Below are 21,685 nucleotides of genomic sequence, written 5' to 3'. Positions count from 1 at the left end.
ATGTTGCCTGCAGTCCACATGGCAGGAAGAATTCCACGCACGCATAGTTCCGGACACCTCGCTGTTTGAGTGCACATCAACAGAACAAGTAAAAAAAATACGTACGCGCAAGACGGCGGTTAAATACACGAATGTTTCAGCCTGTTTTGTTCGATGGCGTTGGCGAGCAGTCCCACACAAACCAGTCAAAGTGACACGCCGGACAGAATGGCTTCAGTTAATAAATAAAAACAATTGCGCCAATGCAAAAAGCAGCAGGGATTTGGGTTTTGCTTCCGAATTCGGGGGCGACAGTGGCATGAGAGTGTGTATGTGTGCAAGACCCTTCGTGGGACGGTGCTGTCCAATCCCGCCGTGCCCTGACACAAAAGGGCAACAAATGAAAAAATAGGAGCACACTCTCCAGAAAAGGAGTGACGGTTGGGCAGTCAACCCCCGTTCCTTCTCACGTGACATCCACATATGTGCACCCCACCTCAAATGCGTACCTCCCTGAACGCCGCATGCATGAAGTGTGGTTTCGTCACTCGCAACGTGTTTTTCCTCCCGCAAGCAACAAGAGGATGGCCATGGCACAGCTTCGCTCAGGGAAGCAATCGGAACAGACACGAGTGGGGCCAGGGATCATACAAAAAAAATATATCTAAAAAGGGGGCAATAACTCCTCCAAGCCACTGAATCGTGCAGTGTCCATCCCTCTTCCTCTGAATTGAGGACCTCCCCAACAGAGCAAATGCAACAGACACATGTGCCGCGCAATATCTTTCGCTATCCCGCGTCCAATCTTACCTCCCATGAGTGCCACGGCGGTGGTGCCGGCGTCACATCTGGGATGACTCCAAAATATCAAACGCCATGCTGTGGAGAGTGGATGCTTGACAAATGTGCCCGCGTCAGCGTATAACACGAAATGACATCAAAAATAAAAAACTATTCGCGACTCAACCTACCCGTGTGTGACCGCAACAAAGCAACACTGAGACATGTGTGTAGCAACGCAAAAAAGAAAAAAAAAAAGAGATAAGAAAATAATAATGGAATAATCCACAGAAACATATCAATATATAAACGCACAAAAAATACATCAACCCGCATAATCTTTCCGTTCATTTTTCTTCTTTTCTCATTTGATACAACAACAATAACTAACGAGAAAAACAAGCATGCCCTCCCACACAGTCCTCGTGGAACAGGAGACAGTCGTTGCAGGCACAACAACACAAAAAATAGAAACAGTGCACAGAAAAAACAGCGGCAATGCCGTTGCGGAGTCCGATGGGTGGCTGTGGTGCGCTGCAGCCGCGGCCCCACGCCCTCCCTCAGCGACCAGCAACGCATAACTGTCCCTTCCACGTGGCACACGTCACAAAAGGGCCTCATCGATTGTTTTCCCTAACGTTTTCCTGAATGCATCCTATGGCCCGCACACCAGCCACCGCCGTCGAGCACTTACTCATTACACAGTGTAGATATGAAAGAGAGAGAGCAGCAGCCCCCATATTCGGTGCTGCAGCGGCGGGCGCAGAACACACGCACACACACCCGTTACGCATCCGCCCCGGGCTGGCGTGATAGCTCGATAATCCGTTGTCGTCGATAATCGATAAAATAAAATAAAAGCAACAAACCAATCACACAATCAATCTATGAATAATGGAAAGAAAGAAAATATCCGCCAGAAGCATCCAATTTATGCCGCATCTGCGAGGGCTTTACCCTCTCGCCGCGTAACGGTACTGTTGGTGGGCGGAGCCTTTCCACCCCAAAAAGGAGAAACTGCGCTACATTTTTCGTCAAGCAGAGTATCCTCACCTGTCCAGGAGGACGTGATCAATTTTGTGGCCCGCACTGGATGCACGGTCCAGTAGACTCAGCGCGTCTGAGCGGGTGTCACCAGCCATGGGCTGCTACGGCATTGCGGGTGGTCGGTACGACGACGCAACGGTGGTGCCCGAGGCGTACGACAATGAAGTCATTTCGTGAGGCTTCTGCGCGTCCTCGTCGCCATCCTCGTCATCGCGCAGCAGCGCCTCCAGCACACCACGCCGCGGCTCGCGCAGCTCCTGCCAGTGGCGGTCCTCCATGTACCACACAACGACGCTGTACACAATGACCGCAAGCAGCACGGTCGTCAGCAGCAGCACGATAGCCGCGTACGCCCTCGCACCACCGTCGCTCGGCGCAAGATGGTTCGCCGCGCTGACCAGGCACAGCACCGCAAGGAGCACAAAGCCCGCAGTGTGCATCACCGTCAGGAAGGCCGAGCGCATCATGTTCGTGAAGGCAACCACGCCCGCGCACGCAAGCAGCACAGCCGCCATGAAGAAGTACTGGACGTGGCAGCCTCCCACGGGCGGGTGCACAGCCGCAATCAGGCCCACCACACACAGCACCGACAGCTGGAACACGCACCAGTACGCGTGGCTGCCCCTCATGTTCGTCAGCATGCCGCCGTACATCCGCTGCTGCGCCGCGGGGTGCCAATACCCGACGGGGTACAGCAGGCGCTCGTGCAGCGGCTTCCTCGAAAACTGCCAGTACCTCGTGAAGCTCGCGCCCGTGTGGCGGGCAATCAAGTAGCACACGCCAGCAGGGAATGTCACACCGTACAGCACGCCAACAACACCAATCACGCGGTGCTGCACGCGGGCGCCGGGCATCGCAAGTGCAAGCACCGAGCCGAAGAAGATGCCGAGGTGCATCGCGTGCGCCACGACGTACGTCAGACTCGGGAAGCGCATCGCCGCCCACGCACTCGCCGCGTCCACGCCGCGCCACCGCTGGAAGGCCGCAGTCACACCGCAGTGCACGCACCCGAACACAGCGGCCAGCAGCGCGTTGCCCACCGCCATCCACAGCGGGTCAAGGGCAGCAAACAGCGACAAAAAGTACGGCAGCGCAACGGTGCTCGCACGCTCCTGCGCCGAGGCGCATGGCATCCTCGCAAACACGCCAAGCGCCTGCATCTCCAGGACGGAGCCCAGCCCACCGGTCACCACAACGGCAACAGCCGCCGCACCCGCAACGACGCCGGTGACCGCCGAGAGGGCGCTGGCAGCGGCGGGCAGCGTGTTCGACCTGATCGTGAAGGACCCAAGCAGCACACCCTTGCAGCCGCCGAACACCGCCACAGCGTCGCAGCGAATGACTAGCGTCTCGTCGGCAGCAATGAAGTAACCGCGGTGCACGGGCACAGCCAGCTCCAGGACGGTGGACGGATTCGTCGCGTTGCGCACCCACGTCGCGTTGCGCAGCATCGCTCCCCACGGACCACCAAACCCGCGCGGCTGCGCCGTCGACACCGGCACGAAGCTCAGGTGCGTGCCGAGCTGCGGGTCGCGTGCCCACCAAAACGGCGGCGGCAGCGCCACCATCAGCCGCGTCGGGACGGCGCTCCCACCGCCACGGATGTCGTTCTGCGTCAGGCTGCCACCAGCCGCCGTCGTCGTCACGGCGAGCGTCGGGCACGCCACGTCGCTCCACCACAGCGTGCCGCTCACCGACGCCGTCGAGGTCCGCGTGGGCAGCAGTGCCACCGTCTCCGTCACCTGCAGGGTCACCGTCGCCCCGTAGTGTGTCGGACTGTAGCGCGCCGTGCTCATGCCCGGCGTCGAACTCGGTGTCGGGCTGCGCGTCTCCGTCAGCGTCGCCGCGTGGATCACCAGCGGCATGCCAGGCGTGCGGTTGCACCCGTCCACGTGCGGCAGGTACACCGGCAGGCAGTCGCGCCCGTACCCGCCCTCAGCACAGCGGCAGCCGCACGACCCCGACATCGCCCTCGTCGCAGCTGCAAAGCAGTGCACGTCGGCGTCGCACACGCCACACGACACGGGGCGGAATTCCCCGATGATGCCGGCGGACCTGTAGTCCATCGGCCGCAGCGCATGCCCGTTGAGCGTCAGGCACCCCACGACGAACCTTCGGCCGGCGCCCCCAAGCGCAACGGTGCCGTCCATCACAACGGGCCCGCTGCCAGCGTTCCCGTGGAGCGTCAGCGTGCTCTGCACGAGTTTTGCACTGCGCGGGTACGACGGCACCGACAGGAGCCTGCCGCGGATGCTGTTGCCGCGCACCGACAGCCACGACCCGGACGCAAACGACGCCGACCCCCGCAGCTCCAGCAGCGCGCCATCCGTCAGCGCACCGGCGTTGTCGTTCACCACGACGGCGGACACGTTAGCCTCCACCCCGCTGCCAAACACCAATCCATGCGCGGCGTACACCTGGCTCCCCGACACGCGCAGCACAGCGCCCCCAGACGCAACCACGCGCGCACTCGCGTACAACGCATATTCGCCACCGAGCACAGCCGCGTCCAGCGCAACACCGCTACCGACAAGCTCCAGCACCGCGCCGTCCACCACCACCGTCCGCCCACCAGTCGCCACGGTCACGAGAGCAACGCCGGATACAACCAGCACGGACCGCACAAGCCGCAGGCCCGACAGCACCAGCACCGGTGCGTACGGCGAGGACTGCGAGCCGGAAAGATACACAAGCGGCGTCGACCTCGCGGCAACCAGCAGGGAGTCCGTCACCGTCAGCACGGACCCCGCAGGGAACGTGCCGGTCAGCACAAGCGCACCGCTCAGCGCCTCCACATCGCACACCGACAGCTCCACCGGCCCGCCCTCGTCGCTCCCCGCCGCCACCGCACCGCGCAACGCTCCACCGCCCATCACGTACAGCACGGCACCGTTACGCAGCGACACGTTCTGCACAACGATCCGCACGCCGTCTCGCGCCATCCACGGCACGTAGAGCACAGGACTCACGCCGTCCAGCACAACATGGCGCAGCGTCACCTCGCTCGCGCCGGCAGGCACAACAAACACCGACCGCACCGTCAAGCCCTCGCGGACAAACACACTCGACGCAGTGCCCACAGCGGGCGGCAGCGCAGGAGCACACACAGGCACGCACGCCTCGCCGTACCCGCCGCTGCCGCACGTGCACACGCACACACCGTTCCTCATGCTCGCAGACGCCGTCCCGGGCGCGTAGCAGTGCGTGTCCCTGTCGCAGGCGTCGCACCCAACAACGTCGATGCTCCCAGCGTCGCCAAAACCAGCCGCTGCGTACTCCTCCGCCGTCGACAGGACACGTCCACCAGCGTCGTTGCACGCCACCCTCACATGCGCCCCAGCCGCAAGCGACAGGCTCACCGACACCATCCGCGGCAGCAGCGCTCGGTTGCGCACAAAGCTCAGCGTGCTCCCAACAGCGGTCACGGCGCCAGCGGCGTGGAGCATCTCCCTCGAGACGCCGTCGTGCACGTTGCCCTTCGCCAGCAGCATCGACCCGCCAGCCAGGCTCACCGTCGAATAAAACGCCACCGCGTAGTCCTCCGTCGACGAGAATTCGCTTCGCACAAGCGCCACAGCGGAGCCCGACACGCTCACAGCCCCACGCACAGACACCGCGTGCTTGCACAGCAGGAAGTCGCTGTCAACAAACGCCACAGCGGAGCCGCCACTCGCCGCAACACCGCCCTCCACCGACACACACAGCCCCAGCGCCGTCTGCACCAACAGCCCGTCCACGTACAGCGCACCGCGCGACGACAGCGCCACGCCGCCAACAAACAACACGCCAACAGCGTCACGGAACACAGCCGCCACATGCGTGCGCGCGATGGTCAGCACGCTCCCCGTCAGATTCACGTTGTGCACCACGAGGCACGCGGAGGCATCGCCAAGGCCGTAGGCGCCGCGGTACGCAACACGCTTCTCTGCAATCAGCACCGAGTCCACCACAGTGACGCGCGAGCCCGGCGGGAATCGGTTCGCCACCACCACGCCGCCGCCGGAGCGCGACTCAAGCCCGCTGATCAACACATCGGCGCGCTCGCCAGCAGGCGGGTCGGACAGCCACCCAACAACGTACAGGCTCGCTCCGCCCAAAAACGAGCAGTTCGACAGCGTCACGTTGCGCACGCTCCCTGACATCGACGACACGTCCACCACGACGTCTGCCGCAAAGGTCACACCAACGTAGCACGCCACCGACGTCCCGAAACCGGCGTTCACCCCCACATCCACACGCACGTCCCGCACGCACAAGTCGGCGCCGTCCGTGCTCGGTGGCTCGGGGACAGCAACGGGCAGGCACGCATCGCCGTGGCCGCCCTCCGCGCACGTGCAGGCGCAGCCATCACTCGACGCCTTCGTCGTGTAAGCGGGGAAACACGACGCCGCAAGGGCGCATGGGTCGTCGCAGGTCAGGATGGTGGCATTGTACGCGGACGGGATGTCGTAACTAGCCCCCTCCCCGTCGTCCACAGTGTTGCACGCGGCCACAATCGCTCCGTTTGTGAGATCGCTGGACCCCGTGAATATCCGCAGAGCTGTCAGCTTGTCAGTGCTGGACATGAATCGGTTGCCGGAAACAGACACCGTGGAGTCGCGGAGATTCACTGTGGGGTTCAGAAAGAGGAAAGCTTCCGATGGGGATTCACGGCAGAGGTTGCCGCTCAACAGCAGCCAGGAGTGGTAGTAGATGTTGGAGGAGTAGCTTGAATAAAACACAGCCAGGCTTCCCTGCATGTCGTTGCCCTGAAACACAACCGCTGAATGGGACTCTACATGGGATGCCCAAGGAAGTAACATGAAGCGCTTCACCGGCCTCGTCACAAGGTTGCCTCGGATCACCACGGCAGAGTTGTTCAGTACACTCAGCGACAAGGAGTGTCTAGACCCCTCAAGATATATCAGCGTACTGTCTCCGCCAGCCATATGAAACGCGTTGCCCATCACCGCAAACACGGAGTGCCACAACACCCTCAGCGCAGATCTGACAACGTGAATGGCGCTTGACGGTGCCCTCACGCTCTGAAACACATTGCCAGTAAAAACCACTGCGGAGTCGTTGCTGATCACCATTCCATTCATCGCAACACACGACGGCCTTGTAATGTCCAAACCCGGCCGAGGGATCAGCCTCGTGACAGTGAAGCGATTCCTGCTGATCGTGATGTTCGTGTGAGACGGAAACACACCCTCCGGGCTGAGCAGCGCGTCATGGAACGTGTTGCCGGTGACGAAGATGTTCAGCGACCCAACAGCAGCGTGCGCGTTGCCCAACAGCAACAGCACGGCACCGTCCCTCCACGTGCATCGATCGAACGTGACATTCGCCACGTCGCCCGCCATCGCCCCAATCAGCACCGTCAGGCTCATGCCGCCCCCGCTGAACGTCACGTTGCGGTAGCACAACCACGACAGCCCGCCACCCACTGCCTGCGCCACCTCGGGGTACACCATGTCGCTGATGCACTCACCAACCGGCAACGTGGGCAGTGGCGGTGGCGGTGGTGGCGGCGTGAGCGGTGGCGGTGGGCCAGCAGGCACAGGCGCCGGGACGCACACATCGCCGTGCCCTCCAGCAGCGCACTGGCACTTGCAGTCGCTGACAGCCGTCGTCAGCGGAGCAAAGCAGTCGCCGTCCTTCGTGCACTGCCCGCACACCGCAACCGTCGTCACGTCGGTGATGCCGTGGAGCTCTAGTTCAGCCGCCGTCGTCACCTCCCGTCCCGCGACCGTCAGGCACCCAGCAACGAACCGGTAGCCAGCGTCAACCCGCGATAGCAAGGAGACCGACCACCCCGTCGAGCCCATCGTGCAGCCCGTCAGCGTCACCACACTGCTGCTGTCGATCCTCACAAAAGCGGAGCCACTGTCATAGAACATCGCACCCACACCCACGTCGTTGTCGCGCCAATCCAGCCAGCTTGACCGCTTAAGAGACCACAAATCGTCCGCAAAGATGGCGTAGGACACAGAGCCGCTGTTCCCCACCACGCGCAACACGCTGTGATCCGAAACAATGAATCGAGAGTACTGATGCACAAGGCTTGTCCCGGAGGCCATTGTATTGTTGAGCAGCGCAAAAACGGAGTGATCACTCGCACTGAGAATGTTGACGTAGAACAGATGCGTGTACCCATCGAAGCTGCAGTACCGCGCGTACAGCGAGCTGCCAGCCACGAGCGTCAGCGTCCCAATAGAGTACAAACCAAACCCACCGTAAATCGTTGCATGAGCCTTGACGTTGCTGACCAGCAGCGAGGATGTAGTCAGCACAACGTTCTGCAGCAGCACGACACTCCACGTGCTAATCCTGATGTCCGGCAAATTGACCTCAGAGGCCTGCACCGCGTCAACCTCCGTGACGGCGATTTCGCAGTGCAGCGGCAGGGCAAGCGCAAACATGACAACGGAGGAACGCATCACCGCCTGGCTCACGCGGATCAGGACACCGGCTGACTCGGCCGCCGCAGCACCACCAACAAACTGCAGCGCGGCACCCTCACGGAATGTGCATCCAGTGAGCGTGATGTTGATGGGGAGATGCAGCGGCATACGATTGAGAAAGAAAGTCAACACAGCACCCACGCCGCTGAATGTCACACCCGCGTAGCAGTGGTGCGTCTTCCACATGTTCAGCGTAATTTTCGGCAGCGTCTGGTTCACCACGCAGCTCGTGTCGCCGTCGACGGCTCTCTCCGCCACGGGCGGCACAACCGTGTCGGGCACCTCGAAGGGAAGACACGACGCGCCATGCCATCCGTCCTTGCAGCTGCACGAGCACGAGCTGCGGTCCACCAACTCCGTCCCGGGCATGTAGCACGCCGCGTCGTCGCTGCATGTGCCGCACCTGAACACCACCACGCCCGCCGGAAGCAAATCGTCGTACGACACCTCCTCACCGCCCTGCAGGTTGCACCCAACAACAAAGTGCGCGGGTGAATCCACAAGCGTGTTTGACAGAGACATTTCAGCAAAAGGACAGCTATCGTCCACCTGACGGTTGTGTGCAAGCGCCACGGTGGTGCCGCTGCCTGACAGCCGAATTTTGCACTTGGAATGCGATATAATTAATACTGATGCTGCACTCACGCTGTTGCCCTCCACACGCCACTGCGCACCACCCTCGAGAGTAACAGAGCCGTCCAAATACAACAGCGCAGATTCAAAATCCTCCGCGCTTCCAAAAAAGGTGCAGTCCGCCACTCGCAGCAGCCCCGCGGAGCTCACAACGGTATCCCCATAAAAATGAATGCCACTGATTGCGCTTATCGTGTTGTTCTCCACGTCAAAGTAGCCGCCGTTCTTCACATCAACAGCGTAAATGCAAAAGACGGACTCCATACCGTCATCCTCCTCCGTCGCAATCAACGTATTTCCCTTCACAACGATCCCGCCACCATCAACAACAACAGTATGGAAGAAATAGACTGCGTAACTATTTCCCTCGATGCGGTTACAGAGTAGCAGCAGCGTCGAGTTCGCACCAAAGGAAAATTTCGAGAAGTAAATGGCGTGGCGAGACCTCGACAAGAGCTTACTGCCCACCACCAGTATCTGGGAGCTCACGCCAAAATCACCCCTAAACTCCAACTCACCAGAATCCAGCATCGAGGATGTCACGCTCACGTGCACACGCGCACCACTCCCCCTGATCGACAGGCCCATGAGGACGCACTGCAGCAGCGTGATGTTGAGTGTCTGCTGTGGTGCGTCAAAATGCAACAGGTCCAGCACAATCGAGGCAGTGAAGGTCACGTTGACGAAGCACAGACCACGCACACCGGGATCAGGATCGTACACGGAGCTGATGATGCCACCGTGCACGCAGCGGACCTCCGTGTCCCTCGCATCGGGGAGCGGGAGCGGCCCAAGACCGTCCGGAACCGCAGCTGGCAGACACGTGTCACCGTAGCCGCCAGCAGCGCACACACACTCACAGCCGCGGATGCTGCTCGTCCTCGCCGCAAAGCACACGGCGTCCACGGTGCACGCACCACAGTCCAACACCGTCACGGGCGCCACAATATTGAGCTCTTCTCTGTAATTCGTCACAGGTGAGCCTATTGCCTCGTTGCACACGCCGTAGATGGTCGGGCGCGTGTCGGATGGTGGTGACCAGATGCTTGTCATGTGTGCAATGGTCGACGAATACGAGCCGTACGTGAAGTTGTTGTCAAGTATCGACCACACACTCCGATCGCGGAACACCATGCCGTAGTGGGCAGCCACGTACACAACGTAGGCGGTGCGAAACTCGTTGTCGCGGTGCACCAGCCAGCTGCCATCAGTCACAGTCAGCGTGTTTGCAATGAGCATGGCGAAGCCAAGACGGAAATTGCTGGACACAATCTGCAGCACGCTGCCACCATCCACCGCAACGTCCTTGAACACACACGCACCCTTGTAGTATTCGGTGCTCGGCGCACTCCACAAGCTGTTCTGTACGGAGAACACGGAGCCGTCGCTGACACGCAGGCCCGACGCAAAAGCGTAAATCACGTGCGTCCGCGACCTAATAACGCAGTTGTCCATATAGAATACGCTGGACAGGTTCACGACGAGGCCGCGCTCCACGAGGATCGCAGCGCACGATTCCCCGCCACACGCCAGCGTCGACCGCGTCATGACAAACCGCGTCGACAACAGACGGACGCCGTCCAGGACAAGCGCGGGGCCGTACCGAAATTTCTCGTGGCCAGGGGTCGTCGGCACGTACTGCGACCCGCCAACCGTCGCGCGCAGCGTCGAGTTCGCCAGCAGCACACTCGAGTGCAGCGGCATCGCGCCATGCAGCACAATCGTGCCCTCCAGCGACGTCACATTCGTCATGTTGACGAGGGCGTGAGGCATCAGGCGTGCCGAGCTCTCGCTGAGGCCACCAATCCGCAGCTGCGCGCCGTCCGCAAGCACGCAGTGGCGCAGCGTCACGTTCAGCGCGTCGGCAAACGCGTCCATCGAGCGCAGGTCCACCGCCACAGTGATCGGCCCGCTGAACACCACCGAGTCGAAGCACGCCGTCGCACGCCCGCCGCCAACCGTCACCGACTCCGTCAGCGCCACGCCACTCACGCAGCCCTCCGCGGTATCGCCACCGCCGCCGGACCTCGCAGGCGGCACGTCGAACGGCAGACACGCCTCGCCCACACCGCCGTCGCGGCAGCCGCACACGCAGTCGGAGAACGACGCCGTCAGCGCATCAAAGCACGCCAGAGCTGCCGCACAGCCGTCGCACGGCACCACGTTCACGGAGGACAGGCCGGCCATGCGGTAGTCGCCGCTGCTCTGCAGCACCCGGCCGCCGGCACGGTTGCACTGCACCGACACGACGCCGCTCGTGATCGTCGGTCCGGAGACAAGCGTCGCGCCAACGGCAGCGCAGCGCGCAATCGACACGGTGCCGCCGCTCAGCGCCACCCCCGACAGCGACGCCACCGACGACGCCTCGCCCACCGCCCACACGTCGTGCAGGTCAAGCCACCCGCCGCCACCGACAGTCCCACCGTCGCAGCACACCAGCGAGGACGTGACAGACCCCTCGACGCCCACAAAGCGCAGCACCGAATCAAACACAGTAACACGCTCTCCAAGCACAAGGCCGCCGCCGCTGCTCACAACCGACACGTTCGTCACGGAGAACACCGAGTGGCCCCGCAGACTGAGACGCGACGAGGACGCCACATGCATCGCGGACGCGGTCGGACCGTCCGACGCCTCCAGCGACACGCCGTCAAGCACCACAGCGCTCGACAGCAGGTCCACGTCGCCGCCAACGTACACCGCCGACCCGCCCGCCTGCAACGACCTCAGCACTGTGTTGCTCACACGCAGCTGCGACTGCAACAGCGACGTCGCGTGCAGCACAAGCGGCGACGCCACCGCGTCCGTCAGCCCGCTCAGCTGCGAGTAGCGCATCGGTCCCGGCGTCACAATCGTCGAGTCACGGACCGTTACGTTCGTGTGTGCCGGCAGGTTGTGCACAAACACAAGCGAGCAGTAGTCGCCGGATAGCCCGCTCACACTCACCTCCAGGCTCCGGTCACTCGCCGGCTCGCCGCCGTAGCCCCGCACGTGGATCTGCGCACCGCCGTCGCACACGCAGTTCCTCAATTCGATGCGCAGCGCGCCGGGAAGCATCGCAGGCACGTCGAACACAACAGCCACGCCGTTCGTGATGGACACGCCGTCCATCAGCACCGTGTCCACGGCGCGGCCAACCGTGATGGCTCTGTCCACCGTGCCTCCTCGCAGTCGCAACACCACCGCATGCACCGCGGGCATCCACGCCGCAGCAGCAACCAGCGCCAACGCCACAAGCAGCGCCGCACGCACATTCGCAATGGCCCTGCGCCGCACACGGTGCCGGCTGCGCGGACACGCACCCACCGCAGACCACATCCACCGACCCAGACACGTATCAACAGGGCTGTCGTGGTGTTTCGCACTCGCCCCGTCGACCATAACTCCTACTTAGCAAATCCCGTTCTACAGATGGCGAATCCAGATACACGATTCCGATAGGTCGTTATCCCACTAATTCCAAACCTAATACTGCGAGTAATCCCTAACACCTTGAAACGATAATTGTGCTGGTAAAGCAAAAGTATCTCTAACTGCACGGTCAGAAAGGGAATAAAAGGAAGCAACCACAGTAACCAAACACAGTGGCACGCCGAGGCATCCGGTAATACACAATAACCACCACAGTACAAACGCCAACAGGAAACCGCGCAGACGCAATCAATTCAGTAGCACCATCACCCTCGCACCGCCCGCGCAACCCCACACAGCCGCCGTCCCAGGTAACAGGGTCCCGGCAAAAACAAACATGACCACTAGCGTCGCTGGTGTGACCAATGAGTCGGCACAGCACAAGAAACAGCGAACTCATACGCGCACGGCATACACAGGAAGAAAAAGAAGAATGGAGGAGCACGGCGGCTGTACGCAGACACGGGGAAAAAGGATCCACATCAACTGCACAGTCCGATTGGCTCGCAGCCGTCCGAATGGTGGTCCCGCCGCTGCCGTGCGGTACATGTGGCCTGTGGCTGCTGTGGACTGAGAGGATGATGAGGGGGAAGAGAGATGCGGTGCGGTCCTCATCCATCTCGGTTAACTGTGACACCAGTCACGCCATCCCGTCAGATTACCTGCAGCAAAGACCGTCACCGTCAGCAGCGGTCGGTGCCTTCTCTCTCCACCAGGCGCCGTCACGCGCCTCCTCCCTCACCAACACAACGGGGGAGCAGCAGCCACGCGCAACTGCCAGCACCGAGTACAAAAGAAGAATCCACCTGCACTGCAATGTGTGTGTCCTGCGCGTGTGGTTGTGTGTGCCCACTGCCACGCAAAAAGGAAAAAGACAGAAAAAAGAAACGAAGTATCTGAAGAGACGCACAAACACAAATGCACAGCAGAGGCGCATGTCCAAAGAAAGAAGAATGGAAGGGCTGCTCAAACTCAGGATTGCACTGCAGCCCGATCAGCGGCAAACCACAGAAGATTTATTCAAAACAAAAGAAAACCTTCCCTAGCCACCCCCTTCTTATATAAACCCCGTCATAAAAAAAAAAAAACGTCCTCTGTTACTGTTCCACACGAATTTAAAAATAAGAAAAAAAGAAAAAAGTAATAATAATAATAATAAATTCGCCTAGCTGCCGTGTGGCCACACCGAACTGTCTGTATATTTTGTCCTAAAAGAAAATTAAAAGGTATTTAAATGTCTTTCAACCGTCTGACCTCCGTGTGTCCGCACATCGTTTATATTTCGTGCGGTCATCTGCGTGTTGCTGCTCCCCTCAGCCCTCTCATCGGCGCGTGAGTGCGGCCCGCAGAGCTCAGTCACTCGTGTGCGGAGGGAAGTGAGAGAAGCACGCAGACACGACGGGAGTAGCGTCACTCCATCGGGAGAGTGAGCGCAGCAAAAGGAAAAAATCATCAGGAGGGAAAAGAAATGCTGACGGCACTGCCAACCAGAGAAAAAAAAGAAAAGAAAAAACACGGCGGCAGGGTGCGGCTGTGTGTGTGGCGCTGCGGGTGTCTGCCAGCCCTGGCCGCATAAAAACAAAACAAGAGGGAAGGAAATGTGTGCGCCGCCCCACAGGCCCTCGCCGCACGTCCACACGTCACGGCTCCCTCAGCGCGCCGTTCGTCGCGGCCCCTCCTCATGCGTGCAGCGGGCGAGGCGCACAGGGCCGTCGTCATGAGCGTGTCGGTGGGTGTGCGAGTGGAGCAGTTGGGCGGAAACACACGGCACCCCTCACAGGAAGAGTGCAGAAAAAACAATTAAAGAGGGAAGAGTAGAAAGGAAAAAAAGTCCACAGTGATTGCCCCCAAAAGCAAAAACGAAGGGAAGAGTGAAGCAAAAAAGAAAAAACAGACATTTTTTTTTTTCTTAAGCAAACAAAAATGATTTAAAACAAACATAAAAAAACATGAAAATTATGCTCCAAACAGAAAAGAAAAACAATTAAAAGCCGGAAAAAAAACGCTTAAAATGGTTGCCCTAAAGCAGCAAGGGAAAAATGGAAAACATTAAAAGAAAACAAAAACAAATTATTCTCTGCGTAGTAAAATTTATTCCTAGCGGTGTGTGTGAGTGTCGGCGCAGGGAACGGCACAATTGCTCCACACTGAGACCGCACACTCCTCACAGAGCCGCAAACACCCACAGCCCGAGCAGAAGAAGCAGCGGCAGCAGTCCGCTCCCAGCAGAGGTAAAGCTTATCGCGGACGCATGTTCTGCGTTGGTAGCTCTCTCCACAGTTGTCCTCCCCGGTGCTGCTGGTACTTCCCCTGGGCCAGGCGCCGCAGATCCAGCAGATGCGATGGTTTGAGGAACATCATCCGCTTGCCATTCCGAGCCTCTTGCCAAAACGGGGATCCTTTCCTTGATTGCAGTCATCTCAGTGGAATTCAGTGGGCGGTTGTACAGAAAGACGTTCTTCACCGTCACACGAGGTTTTTTGCCGATCTTCTTCGTACTGGCCTCCTCCTCATCATCATCACCAAAGTCGCACGCGCCAAAGCAAAAGTCTGCGACATCAATTGGCCTCTCATCTGTTGACAGAGCTTCTTCCTCCCCCAGCAACTTGCCATCAATGTACACAGAGGCCTTGTTGCCTTGCAGCATGAGTGCCACTTGGTATTCTTTCCCCGACTCCCAAGTGTCACTTTTTGTTATCTTCTCGTATTTGAATATCGTCACCCACTTGTTATCCGCGGTGTACGACAGTCTCATGATATATGGGGGCCCAGCGTCAAGCAACACCGCAGTCAGGAGAGGTGTGTTCCCGCTTGGAGTCTCTTCGATGGTCACCGACGCCACAAGTGTGAAGTTGTGGCTCAAGGATACATGACGTACTTTATCACCCCGAGTGTTCACAGGCCACATTACCCCGGAGTCAGGCTCCGTCAACTGAAACCCATCCTTGACCTTCGTGGCGTTCGTCACCGTTGCATTCAGGCAAAGGTACTCGTCGTTCCACGTGTCACCACTGGCCGCATCGGACAAAACTGCCACCAGACCCGCCATGGGTATTGACAAGCCGAAGAAGAAAACGTCCTTTTGCGACCAAGTGCTGAGGACGGACTCGATTTCCTTCAGCTCCTCCGTCAGGCGGGAAAGTGAAATGGCACTGCCTTCACCACTGACCCTCCGTTGTAAAATATGCAAATAGCCATCCGAGTACAGTAGGCTGCTGGCAAGCATCCAATTCATATTATCCTCCACGGCAACCGGCCCAACACAAAACGTACGGTTGTTGTCCGTGACCCAAAGGTAGAGCGCAGAAACCTTATTCTTCCCCGAGGTGTACTCTCTCTGAGTGTACAGCATGACCTTCCTTCCCTCAATCGTGGCGGTGATGAGGGCATCCAAATGCGGGCTGACGTCCCAAAAGACTGATCGGGCGTTGACCCACACGCCTGGAAGCGTCCCGGTGGCCTCCGTCCACGTTGTCCCCATGTCACGCGACTCGTACACCCTCTGGCCATTCACACAGTCAACAACCATGAGAAGTGATCCCGTCCCCCATTCGGTGATGCGGGGGTTGTGGCAGCCCGCAGAAGAAACGCCCTCAGATAGCGACCAGGTACTGCCGTTGTTCGTCGAATAAATGATCATGGAGTAAACGCCATCATTTTCTTTACTCTCCGCCATCAGAGAAAACACAAGCGTGCCATCCTCCATCAGAACACCTGAGCCACCAGAAGGAAAAAAGGTATTCAATTTACTTTTGTGATTCAATGAATATTTCGAATCGAACAGCGGTCTTGGGTCACCCCATTCGATCCGTCCACTCTGCTTGCTGCTCGTAGAATTCGTGACATCACCCACAACCAGTTTCAGATCCAGGCTGTCCACTTTCCACTCCGGACCTTCTTTGTGCGCATCAGTGCTTCCCGCAAGAAGAAACACCTTATTGTCCTTCATGGTGGTTGTGGGGCGGAGCACAACACCCACACGATTATCCGTTCCATCCGTTGTACCAAGCACGGTGTGTGCCTTCCATGTACTTTCACTCACCTTGCCAACAAGAGTGGACCAATTCCACGCAGAGTCGATGTACTCCGCAACAACATCAGAAGAAGACGGCTTATTTGATTGACCACCTTGATATTCGGCATTCATGTGACCTTCGGCAAAAGCAGCAATCACTCCACCAGCGCTGACGAGAGAGGGTCCAAAAAATGAATCCCTCGTCTTAATTGGGCCAGTCCCCTTCTTCGGCAGCACCAGCGTCGTCCGCGAAACAAATAGATCGACCCTCTGCAAATTCTGAATATTTATTAAATCATTCTTGCCTGCATTTGCTTTCTCAGTGGCTGCAGCTCCACCACTGCCGCAGAACATCACAACCACAAATAGGAGAAGCAGCACCGCGGAAGTAAACACAAGACGGGACATGTTGGGCCTCTGCGGCTCACTCTCTCTTCCTTCCCTCCTCCTTCCGCGGGATCCGGTCACACAGCGACGGTTGTGTGTGCGGGGTGCCTCCACTGCAGCAACACGTGAGAGCATATAAATATGTGTGTGTGGGCGGTGTGTGTGCTGTTGGTCCTTTCAGTGCCTTCGAATCTCACAGTAGCGTTTAGCGCTTGGTAGTAACTTCCTTCTTGGAGGGGAGCAACAGGCAACAGCGGCAGAAAGGCAACACAACAGCAGTACACACCTGAACCACTCACAGCGAAACACAACATCACCATCCAATCAGTCAATATTCTACAGCACCTCTCAACAGCACGCAAACAAAAATTAAGAAAAACAATTGAGCAGCCTCACAATGGGGGACCGCAGGCCACGGTCCTGCAAACAAGGCAAGCGACGGGGGGCCACGTGTGGAGTGAGGAAAAAGAGAGTTGCACTGCAACGGCACGGCGGCGTGACACCCCGTGGGGAGTATCGATGCGGACCAGCACGACACGTGCAGGAAGAGTTGCTTCTCCCGCTGAGCAGAGAGGGAAAACCAGCCTCAGCGTCCCAATGATGAGAGGTCGTCTGCACCTCCTCGCAGCACCTGTAAGCTCGGCAGACACAATGATGCAGATGACGCTCTGCTGCACGCATGACGGCCGTTGCACCCTTCACAATGTCAATCGCATCCTGTGGCACCACACGCCGCAGTCGGTGTGCACAGTCTCCGTCTCCCTCCCTCCTGTCCCTCTCACTGAGAACTCATTGATAGCCGTGGCAGACCCACCAACATGTCAGAAAGCACTTGTTTTTCTTCTTCCCTCGCACTTCGAACAACAGCACCGCCAAACGAAGGTCACTCCTTCTTTCGCAGACTTTCCTCAGGCACGCCTCCCGCCACATTCATCCGCCCACCTCCGTTCATGTCGTCTCCCCTTCAGGTGCTCGCACCACACTCACAGTCCTCTTGATTGTTATCGTCTGGCCGCATTAAGTTCCCATCAGCACCATTGGGAATGAATCCTCGCATGAATGAAAATTGTTGTTGCAGAGCGTTGTCGCCCTCCTAATCAAAGGGAAACAACAACGGATAAACGCTCGCAAAAAAAAAAAGCATGGCAGTCTTTCCCTACGAATGTGTTCACCCAAGCGCATTTCATCCGTTTCCCCTCGTCAGTCATACATGCCCACAGCACCGCGAAAGCACGTTTTCACCCGTAATCCCGGAAAGAAATGCCGTTTCCCTCACCACCATCACATCCACACTGGTGCGCAGTTGCCGCTCGCACGTACCCCCTTCCACATAAACAAAGCCAATCCACAAACGATAAAATAAAAAAGCAGCGCGATGCGTTGACAGATTCCTTCCGTTCCGTCTGTTTCGTGATGAAGCCCCACCTCCTTGCCTATGTATTTCTGTCTTCTCTTTATGTCACCCACACAAATAAAATGCTCAAACAAAGTCCTGAAACCCCCTTTTATATGTCACCGACACCTGCTCCGCGCCCTTGTGTCGCTTCAATAAAAGACCGTCATTCACAAATGCACCCCGATGTTCAAAAAGAATACCCGCACCCCGATAATCCTTCAACAGGGTATTAAGAGCCAGCTCAGAAACACGCACCACCAATACAATCATAAAGCCCGTAATGAAAAGTCCACTCCAGCATGGACCTTTTTTTTAAGTCTTCATCGCAAACGGCCATGTACGAATTGAACTTGTCCAAACAAAACATTCCTCTGTGTCAAATCCATTCTCGTCATGAATCCCTCATGAAACCCCGCCGCACTGGTTAAACTTTCACCACCCAATCGGCCACGGCAAGCAAGAACGGAAAAAGCCACATAAGGACAATCATCTGGTAAAGCATGCCTTTGGCGTTGTAGACGGATAATCGCACAGAAACAGTGCCCATCCACAAGAAAACAGCATACACTGCGGCTCCTGCACTCTCTAATAAGCGCCTCATGAAATAAAAATTTGTGTCACGATTTCAGAGCACTGAAGTAAAAAAAAAAAAATGAATTGAAGGCAACAGTCGAGCACAAGTTCTACCGAGTCTTTCTCCGCAGGGAGAAAGGGCACCAAGCACACTGCGCTCGACATTCACTCACAATAACACACCAATAAATAAACCAAGGGCGGTGTGGAAATGGATTTATTCCATTCAGCAGCCCCAGCGGATGATAAAATACAAAAGGGGCCCAACGTAACGATGGTTCCTATCATGGCACCACACAACGTCGTCCTTCCATTTCAGGATGGGAATTAAGGAGTTAGCTGCAAGTACAGAAACCGTCTTCTCCACCCAGCACAGGACGCTGAGAAACTAGCCAACAGGCCAGAAAGAACAACATGCAGCAAATCGCTCTCAATATTCCGGTAATCCCTTCTCACGCCGAGTTATCGTCGCGGCCGACAAGTCCAGTTTGCGCGGTCCGCCTTTGTGAATTCACAAGCGCCATCATGATGGACAACCCACAAACATACCAAGGCAATCCATACGTGATTTCCTCAAACACCCTTGCAAAACCTCCCAACACCTTCTGCCCCGTGATGCAGATCGTTTCTGGAAGTAAAACCATTCGTGGTGAAGAAGCGCATCCCTCGTCAAAGGCACATCGCCCATCACACGCGATGCTTGCGCCTCCAACGCCCTCCGCCCATTCGCCGAGAAGAAGAAATGATCACGAGCAACAGCATCAGTGGCGCGCACGTCACACGCAGAGAATCCTAATCAACCAAGCAAGCGATATTGAGGTTCAATCCGCTGATACCTCCAAAAAGCAATGGAAATATTGTTGGGCAGCAGATTTCTCGGACTAAACGTCATCCACACTTCAGCACATTTCGCGCCAAACATTCCCAAAAAACGCGTTTGGAGTGCGTGTAACAGACGCAAGAGCAAAAAAGAGATGGAGCACAAAAAAACAATGAACCCCCAAAAAGAGCATTCTTACGTGTTCCCTCGCTTGCCCTCGCATGTCTCATTTCCGTGGGGCGGGCCTGTGGAATATGCGGGGGGCAACCGGGCCCATCAAGGCGATTCCCGTTCTCAAGCGTCATGACCCGCCGTACGCTCCCGAGCACACGTTTTCGCATACCACGCGCCCGCCTGACTTTGATGACAGTTGCGGGACTCCAACTTCCCCAGTGTATCCCGCAGTTTCTTGCCCTCTTGCTTTTGCTCTTCGTTTACAATTCATTCCTGGCAAGTATTCCTTTCGGGTGGTCGCCTGTTGCAATGATGAGGCGCAATGGCAATCGTGATGAGCATCGCCAGCGACACAATTCAGACACATCAGTGGCATTTAGGCTTGACGCCACACGGGACCCGGCGCTTCGCTCGCCCAATGAAAAGCTGCGGCCCCGTTGGTCTGGAAAGCGCGCGGCACAAGTCGGTATCCCCACGCGGCAATCAAACGGCTCAGAAACAGCGCGTCATCAGAGGCACGCTCGGCACACCCCACTGCAGAGCCAGTGGGTAAATTTAGAGCAAATTGGCACTACTGCGGCGGGCCATGGCGGACGGCAGGAATCATCTCGCGGTATTGTAAGGGGTAAACGTCTACAATTCGCTGTGGCAGCCAGGCGCAGAACAGATCGTCAATGGCGACAAAAGATATTCGCCACGTGTCTGTCTCAGCCACATTCGCTAAGAATAATCGGCGGCGTTGAGTTTCTTGTGTCAAAGAGTAGAGGATAAAAAAGAGAAAAAAAACGCAATATTAGGCAACGCCGCATTTCCCAATGCTCCATGATATGTCAGTTCAAATTTCTCAGAGACGTAAACTCTGTGTGGAAATGACGCCTCATCTCCGACCCGCTCTCATGAGTAAGTGAGATATGTTTGTGTGTGGGGAGAGGAATATAGTATTCATCGGTGCCTTTGATTTTCATTCTCCTCGCCTCTTCTTTTCCGTCAAATGAGTGCCGCGCCCGGCAACTCTGAAGAAGCGCCGCCAGAGCCAAAGATCAATGACCCGTCGCGCGTCAAAATATTGCCGAGTGGAGGAAGCGTCGGGAGGAGGACAACACTTGAAATAAAACTAGGAATTTGCTTCAGAAATTCAAAAAACAGCACCTCCTGCACCGTATTGCATACCTCCATAAGCGTTTTTCTGGAGACGTCGCGAAAACGCACAGTAGGCAGCCTTATTGTGGCGCGGTGCAGGGATGGAACGAACGTCCCAACTGGCGAACCACGAAAAAGAACATCTTCAGGAGGCCGCACCCTCCTGTCATAAGTTAGAATGACGCAGATCTCACATATGACCACAGAATTGATTTCAATGCGTCGGTTCCTTGAAAATGGAGAAATGAATGGCACGGCGATTGCTGGACTTGCGTCACCACCCTTGCTTCCTTTCTTCTTCATTGTCTTCCATGAATTGTCTTGGCAGTGTGCTGCCAGCTGGTAAAACTGATACAAAAGGATATCGGATAATTCCAACTCTAGCCGTGTTGCATTCACCTGAGCCGAGCATGCGGAGATTGCATTGATCAACAATTCCACATCACGCACCGTCATGTCAAAACAGAACGGTTTAAGCACATGGCAATTTTTTGATTTATATGTGCTCTGAATGGACGCATTTGACATTGTGTACTGCGCCGTTAACTTCATGGAGTGTTGGATCATCCAGAACTCAATACTTTCCACTGTGAAGAGAACCGAGCTCTCCTCGTCATCACGAATCATAAAGGATAAGTAAGAGACCTTGACATCCAGACGAACCGTAGTTTTCGTTCCAGTTGAACCATCTTCAATCTCCTCCTTCATTTGAGGGCTGATGGTGCAACATGTGTTGTCTTTTAGCAACACAGTTGTATTCAGTGGAACCAGAGACAACACGACCGTGACAGCGTCCTGCTGATGTCGAACAAATGCCATCACCTCATCATCCAAAGCGGTCAAGGTGTTGTGAGTCAACCGCAACACGTGCTCCTTGTCCCCTC

The 21,685-nt window shown here is 57.2% G+C and overlaps 4 protein-coding genes across 4 annotated transcripts, besides 5 other annotated features; all 4 read right to left on the bottom strand.

Moving 5' to 3' along the window:
- Nucleotides 1-14,090: part of a sequence feature (areas not merged during assembly with more than two copies in the genome that could not be assigned to a particular haplotype) that runs on past the window's edge.
- On the bottom strand, nt 1,908-12,266 carry Tc00.1047053507653.40 (dispersed gene family protein 1 (DGF-1), putative; the record flags this gene model as incomplete). The annotated part of the gene is made up of 1 exon (XM_808947.1): nt 1,908-12,266. One exon carries the CDS (start codon nt 12,264-12,266, stop codon nt 1,908-1,910), a length of 10,359 nt encoding a protein of 3,452 aa, XP_814040.1.
- Nucleotides 7,294-7,337: a microsatellite.
- On the bottom strand, nt 12,427-12,915 carry Tc00.1047053507653.30 (uncharacterized protein; the record flags this gene model as incomplete). Its single annotated transcript, XM_808946.1, has 1 exon — nt 12,427-12,915. The coding sequence occupies one exon, from the start codon at nt 12,913-12,915 to the stop codon at nt 12,427-12,429; it is 489 nt and encodes a 162-aa protein (XP_814039.1).
- Nucleotides 13,409-13,458: a sequence feature (AT_rich).
- Nucleotides 14,091-14,806: a sequence feature (heterozygous, non-Esmeraldo-like haplotype).
- Tc00.1047053507653.20 (trans-sialidase, putative) lies at nt 14,461-16,833 on the bottom strand (the record flags this gene model as incomplete). Its single annotated transcript, XM_808945.1, has 1 exon — nt 14,461-16,833. The coding sequence occupies one exon, from the start codon at nt 16,831-16,833 to the stop codon at nt 14,461-14,463; it is 2,373 nt and encodes a 790-aa protein (XP_814038.1).
- Nucleotides 14,807-21,685: a sequence feature (areas not merged during assembly with more than two copies in the genome that could not be assigned to a particular haplotype).
- Tc00.1047053507653.10 (hypothetical protein, conserved) lies at nt 20,649-21,685 on the bottom strand (the record flags this gene model as incomplete). Its single annotated transcript, XM_808944.1, has 1 exon — nt 20,649-21,685. A coding segment is annotated over one exon (1,037 nt), but the record flags the coding sequence as incomplete, so codon positions are not given.

The sequence above is a fragment of the Trypanosoma cruzi genome, genomic scaffold (genome assembly GCF_000209065.1).
Source record: "Trypanosoma cruzi strain CL Brener 1047053516295 genomic scaffold, whole genome shotgun sequence".
NCBI classification, from domain to species: Eukaryota; Euglenozoa; class Kinetoplastea; order Trypanosomatida; family Trypanosomatidae; genus Trypanosoma; species Trypanosoma cruzi.
The sequence above is the reverse complement of the archived record's forward strand: the minus strand, read 5'-3'. Positions and strand labels throughout refer to the sequence as shown.